This window comes from Dendrobates tinctorius, unplaced genomic scaffold (assembly GCF_039654945.1).
Source record: "Dendrobates tinctorius isolate UK_male_01 unplaced genomic scaffold, ASM3965494v1 ptg000233l, whole genome shotgun sequence".
Lineage (NCBI taxonomy): Eukaryota > Metazoa > Chordata > Amphibia > Anura > Dendrobatidae > Dendrobates > Dendrobates tinctorius.
Window position 1 is genome coordinate 6325587 of NW_027361900.1, and position 21221 is coordinate 6346807.

The window sequence follows — 21221 nt, forward strand, 5'->3', positions numbered from 1 at the left end:
ATGCGACCGAATCAGATCTTTCCACTTTGCAAAGCAGATCCTCCCGAGCAGTACTACTCTCAGGGCAAGGAGTTTTGAAAATTAATGTCTAAATGACCCTTTGGGCAGGGGAACGATCTCTCATTGATCTACTATGCTATAAATTCTCCACAAGATGATAAAAAATTGAAGTATATGTTACAGTGGGAGGAGGATCTGGGGTTTGAACAGTCAATTGATGAATGGTATCGTAGCTATGACACCCTATCATGAGGCAGTCACCAGACTTCCCTTGTGGAGACCTCCTTAAAACTATTGCACAGAGTCTATTATGTACAGGAAAAAATTCACAGCATTTTTCCTAAAATCTTGGGAGACTGTATTAGGGGCTGTGGAATATCTGGTGACATGAGACATATTTGGTGGTCTTGTATGGTGGTTTCTGGGCTTTGGGAGAAGGTGAAGCATCTGATAGCACAGATGTATGGTGGACCGGTTGATCTGGAACCTTCTACCCTTTTACTGGGAACCAGGCCTTCCCGGCTTCCAGAACGCTTTCAGAAGCTAGTAAACTACTTATGTATGGCCACTAAAATCCACATTGCGGCAAAGTGGAAGTCGCCCTCACTGCCAATATCTATGGTGAAAGAGAAGATGAGCAACATTATGTTATTCTCATTTGTGGCCCCAGCGTTTCTTGTAGAATAAATCCCTTTCTCACACAGTCCTGTAGTAATGACTTTGTTCTCACGTTTTGTAGGAGGGTTCGTCTGACTCCATCTTATGTTATCAGTATAAGTGCGAGAGATGAGAGACCGACGACCGCAGTTTTACCGTGTGTGTCCGGCGTCAGTTCTACAGTGTGAGAGATGCAGGGTCTGTGACCGAAGCTGGGGGTATACGGGTGTATACAGCATACACAGAGGGGTCTGTGACCGAAGCTGGGGGTATACGGGTGTATATAGCATACACAGGGGTCTGCGACCAAAGCTGGGGGTATACGGATGTATACAGTGTACACAGGGATCTGTGACCGAAGCTGGGGGTATACGGGTGTATACAGCGTACACAGGTGTCTGCGTCCAAAGCTGGGGGTATACAGGTGTATACAGCATACACAGAGGGGTCTGTGACCGAAGCTGGGGGTATACGGGTGTATACAGCGTACACAGAGGAGTCTGTGACCGAAGCTGGGGGTATACGGGTGTATACAGCGTACACAGAGGAGTCTGTGACCGAAGCTGGGGGTATACGGGTGTATACAGCATACACAGAGGGGTCTGTGACCGAAGCTGGGGGTATACGGGTGTATACAGCGTACACAGAGGAGTCTGTGACCGAAGCTGGGGGTATACGGGTGTATACAGCATACACAGAGGGGTCTGTGACCGAAGCTGGGGGTATACGGATGTATACAGCGTACACGGGGGGGTCTGTGACCGAAGCTGGGGGTATAAGGGTGTATACAGCATACACACAGGGGTCTGTTACCGAAGCTGGGGGTATACAGGTGTATACAGTGTACACAGGGGTCTGCGACCGAAACGGGGGGTATGCGGGTGTATACAGCGTACACAGAGGGGTCTGCGACCGAAGCTGGGGGTATACAGGTGAATACAGTATGCACAGGGGTCTGCGACCAAAACTGTGGATAAACAGGTGTATACAGTGAACACAGGGGTCTGTGACCGAAGCTTGGGGTATACGGGTGTATACAGTGTGAGAGACGCGGGGTCTGTGACTGAAGCTTGGGGTATACAGGTGTATACAGAGGGGTCCACACAAACACGGCTCCGCTCCGTACACCTTGTTCACACGCGGCTCCGCTCCGCACACCTCGTACACACACGGCTCCGCTCCGTACACCTCGTACACACACGGCTCCGCTCCGTACACCTCGTACACACACGCCTCCGCTCCGTACACCTCGTACACACACGTCTCCGCTCCGTACACCTCGTACACACACGGCTCCGCCCCGTACACCTCGTACACACAGGGCTCCGCTCCGTACACCTCGTACACACACGGCTCCGCTCCGTACACCTCGTACACACACGACTCCACTCCGTACACCTCGTACACACACGGCTCCGCTCCGTACACCTCGTTCACACGCGGCTCTGCTCCGTACACCTCGTACACACAGGGCTCCGCTCCGTACACCTCGTACACACACGGCTCCGCTCCGTACACCATGTACACACACGGCTCCGTACACCTCGTACACACACGTCTCCGCTCCGTACACCTCGTACACACACGGCTCCGCTCCGTACACCTCGTACACACACGGCTCCGCTCCGTACACCTCGTACACACCGTACACACACGGCTCCGCTCCGTACACCTCGTACACACGCGGCTCCGCTCCGTACACCTCGTACACACACGGCTCAGCTCCGTACACCTCGTACACACACGGCTTCGCTCCGTGCACCTCGTACACACACGGCTCTGCTACATCCACCCTGTAAACCCCTCCTGACCCCACACATAAACTTCCCCTCATCCAGCACCATGACAACCAGCACAGCAGAGTCCTGCACACACTGAGGCCCCTGATCATGTGACCCCTGACTCCTCCCCTCCTGTGACCTCATCACAGGTCCTGTGTGCACAGAGCAGCTGTAGAAATCTCCGGCCTCGGGGGGTCTCACCAGACTTCGCTCTTTTCTTGCAGGGGCCGCAGTGGATTTCATCCTGGATCCATAGAGCTGAATAGAGGAGCGATGTTCCTTCACTCTGATGGGAATTGATGGTGACGTTTGTGATGTACAATGCCCGAAGATATGTTTTCTGTTGCAATGTGCTAACAAATCCTCCATTCTAGGACATTGTAAACTGTCAGTAGTAGGAATTCTTTCCCCCCAGGTTTTATCAACCCTGCCACTTCCTCTGGAAGAGCAGGAATGTTAATTAGCTAGACCATCTTCCTCACACCATTTGGCTTCTCTCAGCTGAAAGAGAAAAAAAGTGCGGGAACTAAACTCTTTGTTTGAAACCAGGAGTTTGAATAAAACAATAAGGGATTGTCCCGCGAAAACCATACCCAGCAGAAATATAAAAATCATATTTCTGCGATCCGAGCAGACCCAGCTTCGCTGTGGTGCCTGTTGCAAAACTCTCGGATGTCCAGAACCTGAGATATGATTTGCGCCCAAATGGACGGTCATATCGCATAGATGTTTGATGTTTTCTTGATGGGCTCATTACGCTGGGAAACATGATACCACTGATGAGTCCATACCAGCTTCTCCCATAAAGTTATAGCTAATCTAAGTTTTGTAGCCAAAACATAACTTGGATAAGAGAGGTGGGATCAACCCAGAATGCACCTCTCTGTGATGTCACATAGGAAAGTCTATAAGGCATTCCCTGGCAGAACCAGCTCAGAACAGCTCAAGTCGTCGTGCTAGAAAGATCCAGATGAGCGGAGAAGTGCAGCTCCGCCTCCACCCACCTTAGCCGCATGGTCTGCCTAAGGAACAATATGGAACTGTGAGTGTAATCTCTTTGTTTTCTCCACTTTTATTTTATACCTGTACTGTACATATTTTATGTCTCAATTTTATAGCAACTTTTATCTGTAATCACTGTCCTCTTTCGGAAAATAAATGAAATAATTATTTAGATCTGTCTCCATGCTCTAAGACTCGAACTATACGCCTTTGATAGATAATCGCTACTAATTCAAGGGGTTTGCCACGGACCCTCTTAATTTAACACTGTGAATTAAGTAACCGTGACTGGTGGCAGCGCGTTGTGTACGGCTATTACGGCTTGCTGGCAGTCTAGAAGGGTCTTATATTGCTGAGTAAGGGGCTTCAGCCACAGCATTGATAATTCCCTTACTGCAGAAGCCTAATTGCCGGTTCACAACAGGCAGCCCGTCCGGCGACTAATTATCCTAGGTGCAGTTCCCTGACTGACCTGAGGGTAAGGGGGGCGCCGGAGAGCTGCGAGTTCCAAAGTGGAACTGAGAAAGTGGGATATACATAAATCCCCGCAGTACTTGGAAGATTGATAGCAGTGGTGGGGCATCCAAATTAAACTCCCCCTGCGGCAAATTGTAGAGCGAGATTAGCTTGCTGGATATTTTTGGTCACATGGTGCCAGTGTTGGGATAACTAAGATAAGCCCCACTGCGCCTGTGATAGCCGTGTGCCGGCATTGTGTCACGCCCCTCCGTCCGCTGATACACCCGTGTCAGTGGTGGGACTGTGACATAGTGGTGACACAGGGTCCGCTGTCCGTCGCGTTTTGGTGGCAGCGGGACTCCCGTTAGTGTCGCCCGTAAGTGGACGAACGGCCGTGGGCTGTTCGTCACATATTGGTGGCAGCGCGGTGGGATAATCCTAGAGCATTAGTGATTTGGTTTGAGCAATCATTCCTCTCACTAAAAACCTGCACGGTTCCTGCGGGAATCCTGCATCATAGGTTTTGGAGAACAGACTCAGTGGTTACTAGTCCTGAGACATTAGTGTGTACTTGCAAGTATCCCCCTCCCGTTTCTTCGTTTTTCTTTTTCTATCTTTTATTTGGCAACCATGGCGGCAAAAGGAGAACCTTGGTACACCCGGCAGACAAAGGAAGTTCTTGCTGCGTTATGCACGTACCAAGGCCTTGACGCCACGAACAAAAACAGAGCTCAAATGATCGCGGCTCTAGTGCAGCTGGACAACGACCAGAATCCAGCGAGCGCAGAAGTTGGCCCAAGTTGCAATGGGGCTGCAGCAGAGGCTCCACTCCTGAGCGCTGGCCCCACATTCAACCAGAACGGGGTGGACCCCTATCTGCAAATGGCCTTGGACGAACTCCCCGCCGAAGACAGTGATGGGCGGGTGAGGCTGATCCAGCAAGCTCGAGAGAGAGCAGAGCAGCGAGCCGAGCGCCAGGCAGAGAGAGCTGAGCGCCAAGCTGAGGCTGAGAGAGCCGAGCGCCAGGCGCAGAGGGCCCATGAACTGGAGGTACTCCAGCGGGGTGGGAATGCCCTCACAGCCCGAAGCCGTGAGCCCAGCAGCGTCCAGACTCCTAAACCCCGGCCAGAGCATTTTCCCGTGATGGAAAAGGACGGGGACTTGGACACATTTCTGCGAGCCTTTGAGAAAGCCTGCAGACAGTACCAGCTGCCTAGAGACCAATGGGCAAGGTACTTGACCCCAGGGCTAAAAGGCAAAGCCCTGGAGGCATTTGCTTCTCTTCCGCCAGAAGCCGATGATGACTATGACGCCATAAAGCAGGCGCTGATCGCCAAATACCGGCTGACACCTGAGGTATACCGAAAGAAGTTCCGACACCTCCAACGTGGCCCACACGATAGCTACAGTGATGTGGTGCAAGGACTCAGGACCCACTTTGACCAGTGGATCCATGGACTGTCCGTTGAAACCTTTGAGCAGCTACGGGACCTGATGATCAAAGACCAGTTCCTGCATCTCTGCCCAGCTGAGGTCCGACAGTTCATCCTGGACCGCGAACCAACGAACGCGGACAAAGCGGCGCAGATCGCCGACAACCACGAGGCCAACCGGAAGCCCGAGACGCGGAGGCCAGTCGCCACCAGCTGGAAAGGGGGTAAGCCAGCAACCAACCCCAATGCCCCAGCTAGCCGTCCCTCCGGAGGCCCTGTCCCTGTTGCCAACAACAGGCCGGCTACTGACAGTCGCCTGTGTCACCACTGCCAGCGGCCTGGTCACTTCTTTTACACCTGTCCGAACAGGCCGAAGAACCCCCCAGCCAAGGCCCCCGGGCCCAATGCCTCTGTTCTTGTGGTGGGAGGTGTGGTTGGGAGGGCTGACGACAACGTTCAACCTGTTCAGGTGGGGGCCCGTCTTGCTACAGGCCTCAAGGACACCGGGGCTGAACGAACCCTCATCCGTCCTGGACTGGCGGCCCCTGAAGAGTTTGTTGAGGGGAAAACCCTGACTGTCACCGGGATTGGAGGCACCCGTTGTCCCTTGCCAGTGGCACGAGTTTTTCTTGACTGGGGTGCCGGGAGCGGGTTGAGGGAGGTGGGAGTGTCTGAAAATTTGCCCACTGATGTTTTATTGGGGACTGACTTGGGGAGGATGGTTGCATACTATGTCCCTGACACCCTTCCCCAAACTGATAATAAGGGTAACGTTAACCCTGATGATGTTGATGATGGGAAACTGAATGTGTTACCTGCTAATGCCTTGATGAGTAATGATGCAACTAACAACCATTCTTTCCCCAGGTACGATGCTGATGCTGATGTGAATGTACCAAAGCAAACTGATAACCATTCTTCTCCTAGGAAGGATGATGATGATGTTGATGTATCTGTGCCGACTGAACCCGTTAACCCTTTCTTTGAAGCGGTAGATGTGTCCACAGGTACCGAAGTGCTCAGCCCCGTCACTCTGCGGAGTGAGACGGCTGAGGAACCCCTGGCAGGAGTAAGCAACGGTGCTCAAGGAAATGGGGAGGTGCATGGGGACCATGAGGAAGGTAATGCCATGCAGCTGACCAGTGCCACCGAGGAAGGTAACTGGCCCATAAGTAGCACTGCTCCTGAAGTGTTGGGGGTGGATGGGGAGGTAGAGCCCAGGGCAGCACCAGCTGGTGGGTCTGCAGAAATCCCCAGGGAGACAGCATACATAGCAGCTGTCACACGCAGTCAGAGTGCCCAGATCGCAGGTAACGCACTGTCTTCTGGACCCTCTGCTGCTACAGGAGAGACTGAACCAGAGGTGAACCCAGAGCCGGTTCCAGAGGGTCCCAGTAAAGAGGGGACCCTGACGTCACTTCTGGCAGCCTCCAGCATGGAGTTCCAGGCTGCTCTGCACTCAGATGCCAGCCTGGAGAAATTGAGAGGTCTCGCCGAGACGCCCACCTCCAAGTCTGATAAGGAGAGGGTGTTCTGGGAACGAGGAAGGTTGTACCGGGAGACAGTACCCGGAGATCCTAAAAAGGAGTGGTTGAGGAAAAGACAGCTGGTCGTCCCCTATCAGTTCAGAACTGAGTTGTTGCGGATTGCCCATGAGATTCCACTCGCTGGACACTTGGGGATCAGCAAAACAAAGGCACGGCTGTCTCAACACTTCTATTGGCCCAAGATGGGGACAGATGTAACACACTACTGCCGCTCCTGTGCCACCTGTCAAAAAGTGGGTAAGGCGGGGCCTGCTCTTAAGGCTCCCCTTATTCCTTTGCCGGTGATAGAGGAGCCTTTCCAGAGAATCGCGGTGGACATTGTAGGACCGCTGTCCGTCCCCAGCAGCTCCGGAAAGCGATACATTCTCACCGTGGTAGACTACGCTACCCGGTTCCCAGAGGCAGTAGCTCTGTCTTCAACCAGGGCAGATAAGGTGGCTGACGCACTGGTGACCATCTTTTCGAGAGTAGGATTTCCCAGGGAGATGCTTACCGATCAAGGGCCCCAATTCATGTCTCGCCTAATGGAGGCTCTCTGTGAGAAAATGCAGGTGACGCAGCTGGTATCGAGTCCGTATCACCCACAGACTAACGGTTTGTGTGAACGTTTCAACGGTACCCTCAAACAGATGCTCCGCATACTGGTTGAGACCCAAGGGCGCGACTGGGAGCGGTACCTCCCACACCTGCTGTTCGCTTACAGAGAAGTTCCGCAGGCTTCGACCGGGTTCTCCCCCTTCGAGCTCCTGTATGGCAGGCGAGTCCGGGGACCCCTTGGGTTGATAAGAGAATCCTGGGAAGATGAGCCAAACCCCACAGAAGTGTCCATCGTGGATTATGTCATGCGCTTCCGTGACAAGATGCAGACCTTGACGCAGTTGGTGCATGACAACATGACGCAGGCTCAGGCTGACCAGAAGCGCTGGTACGACCAGAACGCCCGGGAGCGGACCTACCAGGTGGGTCAAAAGGTGTGGGTGTTGGTCCCGGTACCAACGGATAAGCTTCAGGCAGCCTGGGAAGGCCCGTACGTCGTCCACCAACAGCTCAACCCGGTCACCTACGTGGTCACGCTTGACCATGCTCGGGGTAGGCGCAAGGCCTTTCACGTCAACATGCTGAAGGCGCACTACGAACGTGAAGCTTGCATCCTACCGGTCTGCAATCTGCCAGAGGATGGGGAGGAAGATTCCCTCCTGGACATGCTGGCCCAGGCCAAGGCCAATGGGTCCATTGAGGACATGGAGATAAGTGGTTCGCTCACCGTGTCCCAGCGGTTGCAGTTGATGGCCACCCTGGAACTCTTCCGGCCCGTGTTCACCAACCGTCCTGGGAGGACGGAGTTAGCGGTTCATGAGGTGGACACCGGGAATCATGCCCCATTACGGCGAACACCTTATCGGATCTCTGAAACGGTGCAACAAGTCATGCGCCGAGAGGTCGATGAGATGTTAAGGCTGGGAGTGATTCGACGGTCAAAAGGTGCGTGGGCTTCACCTGTAGTCCTCGTTCCTAAAAAGGATCGAACCACCCGGTTCTGCGTGGACTACAGGGGGCTCAACGCCATCACAACCTCTGATGCCCACCCAATGCCGCGCATCGAGGATCTGCTCGAGCGGTTGACAAACGCCAACTACATATCCATCATGGATTTGAGTCGGGGATACTGGCAGATTCCCCTGAGCCCTGAGGCGCAGGAGAAATCCGCCTTTATCACCCCCTTTGGACTGTACGAGTCCACGGTCATGCCCTTCGGCATGAAGAATGCCCCTGCCACTATCCAGCGGATGGTCAACCACCTGCTTCGGGGACTGGAGGAGTACGCCGTGGCGTACTTAGACGATATTGCCGTCTTCAGTTCCACCTGGGAGGAACACCTTCAGCACCTCCAGGAGGTGCTCAAGCGTCTTCACCAGGCAGGCCTGACCATCAAGCCGGGGAAGTGCCAGATAGGCATGCGCAAGGTCCACTACCTGGGGCACCGGGTAGGCGGGGGTTCCATGAGTCCGGAGCCAGGAAAAGTGGATGCAATCGTGTCCTGGCCCACCCCCAGGACCAAGAAACAGGTGAAGTCCTTCTTGTGCACTGCAGGGTACTATAGGCGGTTCGTACAGGACTATAGCGCCCTTGCCAAACCCTTGACTGACCTCACCAAGCAGAGGCTACCCCAAACAGTCAACTGGACAGATGACTGTGAGGCGGCTTTCCAAGCTTTGAAAGCAGCCCTGTGCAACTCTCCAGTGTTGAGAGCAGTCGACAGCAGTCGCCCGTTTCTGGTACAGACCGACGCCAGCGAGTTTGGCCTCGGTGCTGTGCTTAGCCAGGTCGACTCGGGGAACCAAGAGCACCCCGTGTTGTACCTGAGCCGGAAACTTCTGCCGAGGGAAGTGGCATACTCGACCATCGAGAAGGAGTGTCTGGCCATGGTGTGGGCACTGCAACGTTTGCAGCCCTACCTGTACGGGCGCGCCTTCACGGTGGTAACCGACCACAACCCTCTGAGCTGGTTGCACACAGTGTCCGGAACCAATGGAAGATTGCTCCGCTGGAGCCTTGCCCTTCAACAGTACGATTTTACTGTAAAACACAGGAAGGGCAGTGAAAACGGCAATGCCGATGGGTTGTCCCGCCGGGGCGAACCCGCTGAGGTGCGCATGGCAGATTACCGAGAGGTAATGCCTCCTTAGCGCCCTCTTAAGGGGGGAGGTGTGATGTACAATGCCCGAAGATATGTTTTCTGTTGCAATGTGCTAACAAATCCTCCATCCTAGGACATTGTAAACTGTCAGTAGTAGGAATTCTTTCCCCCCAGGTTTTATCAACCCTGCCACTTCCTCTGGAAGAGCAGGAATGTTAATTAGCTAGACCATCTTCCTCACACCATTTGGCTTCTCTCAGCTGAAAGAGAAAAAAAGTGCGGGAACTAAACTCTTTGTTTGAAACCAGGAGTTTGAATAAAACAATAAGGGATTGTCCCGCGAAAACCATACCCAGCAGAAATATAAAAATCATATTTCTGCGATCCGAGCAGACCCAGCTTCGCTGTGGTGCCTGTTGCAAAACTCTCGGATGTCCAGAACCTGAGATATGATTTGCGCCCAAATGGACGGTCATATCGCATAGATGTTTGATGTTTTCTTGATGGGCTCATTACGCTGGGAAACATGATACCACTGATGAGTCCATACCAGCTTCTCCCATAAAGTTATAGCTAATCTAAGTTTTGTAGCCAAAACATAACTTGGATAAGAGAGGTGGGATCAACCCAGAATGCACCTCTCTGTGATGTCACATAGGAAAGTCTATAAGGCATTCCCTGGCAGAACCAGCTCAGAACAGCTCAAGTCGTCGTGCTAGAAAGATCCAGATGAGCGGAGAAGTGCAGCTCCGCCTCCACCCACCTTAGCCGCATGGTCTGCCTAAGGAACAATATGGAACTGTGAGTGTAATCTCTTTGTTTTCTCCACTTTTATTTTATACCTGTACTGTACATATTTTATGTCTCAATTTTATAGCAACTTTTATCTGTAATCACTGTCCTCTTTCGGAAAATAAATGAAATAATTATTTAGATCTGTCTCCATGCTCTAAGACTCGAACTATACGCCTTTGGTAGATAATCGCTACTAATTCAAGGGGTTTGCCACGGACCCTCTTAATTTAACACTGTGAATTAAGTAACCGTGACTGGTGGCAGCGCGTTGTGTACGGCTATTACGGCTTGCTGGCAGTCTAGAAGGGTCTTATATTGCTGAGTAAGGGGCTTCAGCCACAGCATTGATAATTCCCTTACTGCAGAAGCCTAATTGCCGGTTCACAACAGGCAGCCCGTCCGGCGACTAATTATCCTAGGTGCAGTTCCCTGACTGACCTGAGGGTAAGGGGGGCGCCGGAGAGCTGCGAGTTCCAAAGTGGAACTGAGAAAGTGGGATATACATAAATCCCCGCAGTACTTGGAAGATTGATAGCAGTGGTGGGGCATCCAAATTAAACTCCCCCTGCGGCAAATTGTAGAGCGAGATTAGCTTGCTGGATATTTTTGGTCACATGGTGCCAGTGTTGGGATAACTAAGATAAGCCCCACTGCGCCTGTGATAGCCGTGTGCCGGCATTGTGTCACGCCCCTCCGTCCGCTGATACACCCGTGTCAGTGGTGGGACTGTGACATAGTGGTGACACAGGGTCCGCTGTCCGTCGCGTTTTGGTGGCAGCGGGACTCCCGTTAGTGTCGCCCGTAAGTGGACGAACGGCCGTGGGCTGTTCGTCACAACGTTGATGAGTCTATGAGGAACGTGTTCAGCTGCCGACTCCGAGGAGGAAACTGCTTGTTGTCTGTGGCCTAAATATATAGGTTTTATTAGTAGATGTCAGGGAAGAAAACTAAACCCTGTAAGATAATAAATCTCCTCATATGTTTCCCTTATTATCTCCAGTAATTGTATTATTACACAGGATTCTTATGATGTTACATCGGATCATCTTCTTCTCATTCAGGTCTCTACAATATCGGATCCTCTCAGTGAAGATCTTCTACAGAAGAGAATATTCCTGATTTCCCCATCAAGGATGGATATGGACAGAGACAAGATGGCGGAGAGGATATTACACCTCACCCTAGAGATCCTCTTCCGTCTCACTGGAGAGGTGAGAGATTCTGATGACATCACATTACATCATTCTTATCTATGGGAATAACAGATGGACAGAACTGGAGAGGTGAGGACTCTGGGAATGTCTGTAGTGAGATTTATTAATGTGTCTCTCCATAACCAGGATTACACAGTGGTGAAGAAGACCTCTAGTGATCGCTGTCAGGACCCTGTGTCTGAGGGATGTGGAAGACCCCTGAGCCCAATCACGGGGCCTCCACCTCACCCCCTGATCCATGAGGACATCAATGACCAGAAGATCCTAGAACTCACCTACAAGATGATTGAGCTGCTGACTGGAGAGGTGACACTGCTGGGAATGCTGGGACATTATACAGTAACACTATGAAGGGATCGGGGGGATGACGGTATCATTGTATGTGTCAGGTTCCTATAAGGTGTCAGGATGTCACCGTCTATTTCTCCATGGAGGAGTGGGAGTATTTAGAAGGACACAGAGATCTGTACAAGAACGTCATAATGGAGGTTCCCCAGCCCCTCACATCACCAGGTAATAAATAGGACTAAATACACACGGCCTAAAATTATCTGTATGTAGAGAATGAATTCAGTCCCTGTATGTGTTTCCTCCAGATCTATCCAGTAAGAGGACAACACCAGAGAGATGTCCCCGTCCTCTTCTTCCACAGGACTGTAACCAAGAAGATCCCAGTGCTCCTCAGGATCATCAGGTAGATGGAGAGAAGGTGTCAGGAGATCTCCCCTATGATGTGTAGACGGCTGTGAAGGTCTTGTGCTCAGTCTTGTTTTATCCACCAGTATTATATGTTTTATACTTGTGTAATGAGAACGGTGGAGATGGCAGGATTAGAGCTGATCATAGATGGGACTTCTCCATCTGTCGGTGACTCTTACAATATTTGTTTCAGGGTGAAGATCTGACCCATACTAATACTACAGAGACATATGTGAAGGGTGATGACTGGTGTAAAGAGGAGATTCCCACATATGACTACCCAGGTGAGTAGTAACCACTGAATGCAGAGACGTCACAGATTCCTCTCAGTCACCGGCTGTGGCTGCTTTATCGGTGGTGTAGTCCGGCCGTATTTCCATGATCACCATTTTGCCTCTAGACCACAACATTCTCCTCCACCCAAAACTGTTCAAATGACTTTGATACAGGAAAGATATATAACTTTGTACCGTGTTAGCCAGTAGATAAAAGAATATTTAGAATTGAGAGTCCTCAGTGGTTGATACCTTTTAATGGCTAACTGAAAAGGTGGTATCACATTGCAAGCTTTCGAGACTCCTCAGGTCTCTTCATCAGGCTAGACTAATGCAACATCTGAAAAATCACATATTTATACACAAAACAGCACAAAAATAACGCAACAGACAAGACAAGTAACATTTAGCAGAATTGTCATAAATATTGGAACAGTTTATAGATTAGGAGTGTGAAGGTTTTATTGCCCTCTGATTGGGATCTGGTTCTGTGTTGTGTGATGACCCCAGAAGGTCTGAAGAGCAAATTCCTTAATTGATGTAAAAAGACATAAATCCATGCGACACATTCATTCCTGCACTGAGTGTGTCAAAAGTTGTCATAAATTTATACTCCCAGACCCTCCTGTCTCTCTGAGAGTTGAAGTTACCTTTTAATACAAGTAATTTAATGTCCATCATGCTATGACCGGGGATACAAAAATGTTTTGCCACAGGTAGATCCCTTCTTTTTTCTCTTATTGTGTGGCAATGAGAATTCATCCTTGTTCTCAGTGTTTGCCTGGTCTCTCCCCACATACAGACCCCCCAGATGGACATTTAGTACAAATAATTAAGTACACCCCATTAGATGTGATGCAGCTGAGAGTACCTGGGATCTTGTAGTCCTGATGTGAGGTGGGGATCTTTATCTTGTCCGTGGTCATTATAAATGGACAGGTTTTACATTTTTTCTGGTTGCAAGGAAAGGTTTCTGTAGCTGTTGGAGAGGACAGGGAGCTTCTGACAATGATGCTTCTTAGATTAGGGGGCTGCCTAAAACACAGTAGTGGGGGGTCTGGAAACATGGATTGTAATCGGGCATCGTTTTGTAGTAAAGGTTGTAATTCCCGTGCCGCTCCCTTTAGCACCTCCAGATTTGGGTTGTAGGTGACCACTAGAGGCTCCCGGTTATTTTCTTCTTTAGCTTTGTAATGTGGCAGGTGATTCCTTGATATTCTGGTGGCTCTTGTAATTTGGTTTTCTATTGTTCTTGGATGGTAGCCCTGACTCAAAAAGGACTTTCTGAGGCGACCGAGGTGTTTGTCTCTATCCATGGGGTTGGAACATACGTTATATGTTATATATTGGTAACGTATGATATTCCGATCACGCTCAGTAATGCAATACAATGAGTGCGTGGAAAACACTGGACTGCACTCCGATGACACAATGGAGAAGAGTTTGTTCTCCATCTTTTCCTCAGTGTTCTCTGAATCTCTCATCCTAGACAATCGGACCACACTGTGCTGACACTCGGGTCAGATCCTGATCCAATGTCAGCTGTACAGTATAATTGGCCGATTCTCTCAGATCAGAGGATATATATGGCCGTCTGCATTGGCCCTTAGAAATCCATGTAGCCGCACACTCCGGTCCAAGTGCCGGTTGCAGTGCCGGGTGTTGTTTCTCGCATCACACACCCTAGTGTGACCCCGGCCTTAGAATGATTCTTGTACTCAGTGTTTGCAGGGTGCTGTAGCCTTGTGTTTGTATCTAGGGTATGTGCACACAGCTTTGTTTCAGGGGGCAGAGCTGCTTCAGGAAAGTGTCTCCGGTCTTTTACCTGAAGGCGCCATGTCTTTTGTGCCACCGGTGTCTTTTCTCGATAGTTTCTATTATAGTTGCAGGTGACAGAATGTGCTACTTGTATTAATGGCCTCAGTTTCCAAGCACTGAAGCAGATAAAAGACGTAACAGACGGAGCGGGTACAGCAATGTGGTTTTCCATTGCCGTGCACTAAGTTCATGTTTAGCGGCAGGTTTGTGGCGCTTCTTCAATCCGCCTGACAAAGATGTGTGCACATCCCCTTACCTTGGTTCTGCAGCCACAAAATACAGGCATCCCAGCATGAAAACCATCTGTCCAGTCTCTGCCGCTTCTATAAGGAAGGCAAGGCAGCGATAACCTGGTTAATGAGTCACTACACATGGGCGGTGATGGGTGCGGCCCCCAGACTGGAACTTTAGTGATTTTCACGTATGAAAAACTAAATGAATGAAAATCTTCTCCTATACATTACAGTGTTAATCCGCGCAGAGTGTGCACTGGGGCGATCTATGTGGGGCCTGTGATCGGCGCAGGTTCAGAGACTTGTGGAGGGGATTGTGTCTGTGACAACAATAAAAAACGAAAATGTCTCTGATTTTTATTGGGGAGACACAGTCTGCAAAAACATGAGCCTGTGAGCAGCACCATAGACTATAATGGAAGAGAACTAATGAAAACCACAGAGAGAACATGGACGTGAGAAACGGCCGTCTGACTGAGACTTTCCTGTCATTCCTGTGCTCCAGCATGTCCACGACCACCGACCAGCCATATACACGTCAGTCAGTGTCCTCTACGGCCTGTTCACACAGGAGGACGCACTTCTCTGTGCACACAGCGACTGGTAATATGTTCTGTGCACGTAGCATGTCCTGTTCTCAGGAGCGCATGTCCTGTTTACCCCGAGCAATGTGCCACCAAGAACCTGGATTGTTAAGCCGTGACTAATAATCATTTTTCCTTCCATCAGGTGATTACTGACCTATTGAAATGAGCCGATAATCAGGAAGCCGCGCTCTTACAATCCCACATTTCATGATTATCGGCTCATCTAAAGTGGCCATAATTCAGTGGCTGTCAGCTCTGCAGGTCACAACACTAAACGTTGTGATTGTAGGCCGCTGACCTGTATTAGACGATCTAGAGAGCAAGATTACAGAGGGTACAAGACGTGGGCCTGTGGTCTTACAAATGCCAGGGCTGAATTTCACTCCCAGTCCGGCCCTGGTTACACGGAAAATAAAGACACAGCCAGAATAAAGCCTTTTATTAGAAATAAAACTAAACAGTTTTCCTTTTTATTTAAAAATAACAAACACCGTTATACTCACCTAACGCCTATTTCCACCGGAGACCTCGTACTCCTGTAATAATAATAAAATAAAACAACACTATACCATACCTGTCTGTCGCTCTGTCCCACGCCGTAATCCATGTCTGGGGGATAATTCGTTTTCAACCTGGACGGTGCCACGATGCGACCATGCAGGCAGAGAACCACTGGTGAATGAGCTGCTGCAAGCGCAACATCATTGACCAGCAGTGACATCATCGAGGTTTCCAGCCAGGCTGAACCGCAGTGACCTCAGGACTGTGGGAATTAGCCAGTGATGAGGTCAGCACAGTTCAAGCTAATTCTCTGTGTTATTGTTAAATAAAAAATGAAAACTGTGTTTTGTTTTATTTCTAATATAAGACTTTATTCTGGCTGTGTCTTTACCATATAACTATAGTATTAATAATGGATAGGTGTCTTATAGACACCTCTCCATTACTAAGCCGTGGACTTGATGTCACCAGACAATACAAGGGTGACATCAACCCCACAAATATGAACTCCACTTGCCACCACTACAGGGAAAGTGGGAAGAGCCGAGCAAAGCACCAGATTTGGCGCATCTAATCATAGAATCATAGAATCGTAGAGTTGGAAGGGACCTCCTGGGCCATCTGGTCCAACCCCCTGCTCAAAGCAGGATTCGCTAAATCATCCCAGTCAGATGTCTGTCCAGCCTCTGTTTGAAGACTTCCATTGAAGGAGAACTCACCACTTCTCGTGGCAGCCTGTTCCACTCATTGATCACTCTAACTGTCAAAAAGTTTTTTCTAATATCTAATCTGTGTCTCCTCCCATTCAGTTTCATCCCATTGCTTCTAGTCTTTCCTTGTGCAAATGAGAATAAAGTTGATCCTTCTACAATGTGACAGCCCTTTAGATATTTGTAGACAGCTATTAAGTCTCCTCTCAGTCTTCTCTTTTGCAAACTAAACATTCCCAAATCCTGCAACCTTTCCTCATAAGACAGGGTTTGCAGACCGGTCACCATTCTGGTCGCTCTTTTCTGAACTTGCTCCAGTTTGTTGATGTCTTTTTTAAAATGTGGTGCCCAAAACTGGACACAATATTCCAGATGAGGTCTGACCAAAGAGGAGTAGAGGGAAATAATGACTTCACGTGATCTAGACTGTATACTTCTGTTAATACATCCTAGAACTGCATTTGCCTTTTTTGCTGCTGCATCACACTGTTGACTCATATTCAGTCTGTGATCTATTAGTATACCCAAGTCTTTTTCACATGTGCTGTCACTTAGCCCTATTCCTCCCATTCTATATATGCTTTTTTCATTTTTATTGCCCAGATGTAGTACTTTGCATTTCTCCCTGTTAAAAACCATTCTGTTAGTTACTGCCCACTTCTCCAGTTTATTTAAATCTTTTTGAATCCTCTCTCTCTCTTCTCTAGTATTAGCTATCCCTCCTAGCTTTGTGTCATCAGCAAATTTAATCAGTTTACCCTCAATTCCTTCATCTAAATCGTTGATAAAGATGTTGAACAATACAGGGCCCAGGACAGAGCCCTGTGGTACCCCACTTGAGACATTCTTCCAATAGATGTGCCTTTTCTGGGCAGCTGCGGGCTGTTATTTTTAGGCTGGCCCCTAACAAGCCTGAGAATACCATCCCCCAGTTGTCAGCTTTAGCAAGGTTTGTTGTCAAAAATGGGGGGACCCCATGCAGTTTTTTAAATGTGAGGAATACTCCCATCATCCGCTCCTGCTGTCACTGTTCTTAGCAGCAGGTGTAGGTTGATGGGAGTAATAGTCCCAAAAGCCGCCACCTGCTGTCATCATTCTGACTTTAATATAACTCTCATCATTCTCCCTGCCGACAGAGCAGAGGAGAATGATGAGAGCGTCTTCAGCACCTGCCGCCGGTGAACAGCGCTTACTGTAGCGCTTCTTCCCTTCCGACCGTCCATGTGGTACTGATGCTGCACACAGTTGTCACACATGTACCACAAGTATTACACACATGGACATCTCCGGTACCGGAAATATCAGGACGTGTGAACCCGGCCTTATACACAGTTCTCTTTAAATGCCGAATATTTCTTCTTGAAACTCATCTGACAGAAATATTGGACCTTACGATAGTATAGATTGTGACGTCACCGAGCCCCATACTCTAATTACCCCAGAGAGGTTTCACCACTAGCTGCTCATTTATTACTGATGAAGACTGTTGAGGTTGATCATTTCAGTAGTTCCTAATCAGGCCCCATTATTAATATCTGACGTGTGTCACTTTATGTGGTGATAAGTTTGGAATTCTTCACAAAGGATAATAGAAAACAAATGAATCTTACAAATTATTTTCCAGCTTCGCACTATACCCTACATACAATTGTACACTAATGTCTGGGCACATGGAAGTCTTCAGAAGGGAAGGAGCGCCATTTAGCTATTTAGCTCCCCTGATGAAGCCGCATGGGTTGCGGCGATACGCGTGGGGTATGATCCTGGGTGTAGCACCCACTCGGTTATAGCTGTATTTTCACTGCGACCTTATCATTGGTTGCTCTGGAGTAATTTTTGTGTGGTACAATTGAATATTGGATTGTGGGCATTGGCCATATTGCTGTTGGCTTATTATGGCCTGTGTGCCCTAACCAGTGAATATTTAGGGACACATGAATGGAATTATTTCATGCAGTGATTGTGCAATATTAGGGCCCTTGGTCTCCATGAGCAGGTTTATGGGGTGGTTGTTGTGATTTATTGCAGTGAGGTTGGACCACATGGTTGATATACAGGTTATTACAGCATAATCTATAAGTGTGATATGCCATACTTCACTGTTATATATTGTGGGATGCTTCATATGTTTTTATTATGTTTTTAATTGTATTGCTGCATCAATAAAACATTGTTTTTGTACTGGTTCAGTGTGCGCTATTTGCAGTGGTTCTTTTTCTTCTCTTCTCATGTTTATTATTCCACTGTTGCTGCACCTAAACCTTCATTTATATATTTGTGATTGGTACAGTTGGTGCGCCCCATTTTTGTTATATATATTTAGCTATTTGAATGCAGATCTAGCTGGAATAGTTTACAGACACAATGTATTGGGAGCTCTGTTCATGGTCACCTGGCAGCTCAAAAGATGTCCTCCATGAACATGCTTGGCTCTATCTTCTCTACTCTCCATATCCCAAGGATTGCCTTGCTCATCGCCCTTTAACACAATTACAAGGATCTGGACTTACACTGGGACCCCTAGGCTTGGACCATGGTGTTACCTGCTATTCTGTGGTGTTAGATGGTAAGAATAGTCAGGTAGCTGGGTCAGAACCAGAAGGACAGAATACAGAATCAGAAGACACAAGAGTAGTCAGTAAACGGGCCACTGTCACAACAGGAAACAAATACACAAGCCGCAAGCTGAGCACAGAGGACTGAACCAGAGGAGAACAGCGCTGTATCTGGCAGATTCCGGCCATGTGCCTTGCACTTTAGTAGGGTGTGGTACTTTCCAATTGGCTGAAGTAGGGAGCAGATTACTCCAGCTGGACAGCAGGAACAGATCCCAGATGAGATTGGACACACCATATGCAGAAGCCCTAATATAACTAAATGACAGAAAACCAGAATAGTAGAAATCCCCATAAAGTGATTCCATTTTATAAATTAATTCACTGAGGGTTATAATCCTTAGGAGGAGTGAAGATTTTGACTCCACAGCCACTTTCCGGAAATTAACACGCAGTGGATGTTGGAGAGTGAAAATTACACATTTGCCATTTTATTACCCAGCACATAGTGCCCAGATTGTTCTCCAGGAGACACCGCAAATTAAGTGGATTCTCCTCACTATAATATTGCTAAATACAGGGATCCTAAATGTTGTTTGCGCACACTGCAAGACTCCGAAGTGAGAGCGGATTTCACTGGATTGGTTTATGGAAACCTTGTTGCTTTTCAACAGCCTTTGAGCCACTAATAGTGTGGGAACCTCTGTTTTTCCATTGACAGATGATGGACCTGAGTGGGGACTTGTTTTTTGTGAGATGAGAATTGGTATTATTTTCGCCTACATAACATTGATTGGTTTCTTTTTATTCGATATTTGGGAGGCAGAATGAACCAACAGTTGAACACCACACACTACTGATCATCCAACAAGGTTTTCTATTAGACTGTGAACTGTCATTGTTTTGTAAATTTAAGTTTTTGTTACATAAACTGTCCATAAAAATATCAAGTGAAGTAGAAATGTTCAAAAATATAAAACTCAAGGATATTTTATTAAAAAGTACTATTTTATTATGTTAGCAGATGACTGTACCAGGAGATCAGAGGGACAGCTGACATCTTCAGTTTTTAAATCTGATGATCTTAATATCCTACAAGATACAAATGAAGTGATTGCTATTACTCCAGATATACCATCATCCATTCACAGCAAAGATCTGTCATCTGATCCTATGAAACAGGTCCCATCTTCTGATTCATTACTGACTACTAAGGAAAACCAAAGTCACAAAAGAGGCATTAAAAAACAAACTGCTCCTAACGCAAATCAGTCATTTTCCTGTTCAGAATGTGGGAAATATTTTACATCTAAATCACATTTTGTATACCACCAGAGAATTCACACAGGGGAGAAGCCTTTTTCCTGTTCAGAATGTGGGAAATGTTTTAATCGTAACTCAAAATTGGTTAGGCACCAGGGGACTCACACAGGGGAGAAGCCTTTTTCCTGTTCAGAGTGTGAGAAATATTTTAATCAGAAATCAGACCTTGTTGTTCACCAGAGAACTCACACAGGGGAAAAGCCTTTTTCATGTTCAGAATGTAGGAAATGTTTTAAACAGAAATCAGAGCTTGATAGTCACCAGAGAATTCACACAGGGGAGAAGCCTTTTTCATGTTCAGAATGTAGGAAATGTTTTAAACAGAAATCAGACCTTGTTGTTCACCAGAGAATTCACACAGGGGAGAAGCCTTTTTCATGTTTAGAATGTTTGAAATGTTTTAATCGTAACTCAACATTGGTTAGGCACCAGAGGACTCACACAGGGGAGAAGCCTTTTTCATGTTCAGAATGTGGGAAATGTTTTATCCATAAAGGGAATCTTGTTAGACACCAGAGAACTCACACAGGGGAGAAGCCTTTTTCATGTTCAGAATGTGGGAAATGTTTTAGCCAGAAAGCGCTTCTTGATCGCCATCAGAGCAGTCACACAGGGGAGAAGCCTTTTTTATTTTCTTAATGTGGTAAATATTTTACTTGGAAATCAACTGTTAATAAACATCAGCGATGTCACATATGGGAGAACCCTTTTTTGTTCAGAATGTTGGAATCGCTTTAACCAAACCTGGATCTTCTTAAAGGGATTATCTCTTGTTATTCCTCATGTTTGCTGACAAAAGGATAAAATTAAACTTTATTACTTCCAAATGTAAATCTATACCCATAATTCACCCCCTGAAGGTTAGTCAGAAGGTTACTAATAGAAAAAACAAATATCCCACATCTCAGTATATAGGGTGAGGTGACATATGCACACTCACTCTCCAAGCCTCTCTTTTCTACGGGTTTCATCCTCACCAAAGGCGACTCATCAG

The 21221-nt window shown here is 48.1% G+C and overlaps 1 protein-coding gene across 1 annotated transcript; it reads left to right on the forward strand.

Moving 5' to 3' along the window:
• LOC141060298 (uncharacterized) lies at positions 1-20919 on the forward strand. Its single transcript, XM_073556513.1, has 4 exons — positions 1-28; positions 12123-12220; positions 12419-12509; positions 19929-20919. The coding sequence occupies exons 1-4, from the start codon at positions 1-3 to the stop codon at positions 20864-20866; spliced, it is 1155 nt and encodes a 384-aa protein (XP_073412614.1). The 3' UTR covers positions 20867-20919.
• The last annotated feature ends 302 nt before the right edge of the window (positions 20920-21221 follow it).

Coding starts and splice junctions, on each gene's coding strand:
- LOC141060298 (XM_073556513.1), top strand. CDS start 1: ATGCGACCGAATCAGATCTTTCCACTTT. Junction 29..12,122: donor GAATCAGATCTTTCCACTTT/GCAAAGCAGATC, acceptor TGTTTCCTCCAG/ATCTATCCAGTAAGAGGACA. Junction 12,221..12,418: donor GTGCTCCTCAGGATCATCAG/GTAGATGGAGAG, acceptor TATTTGTTTCAG/GGTGAAGATCTGACCCATAC.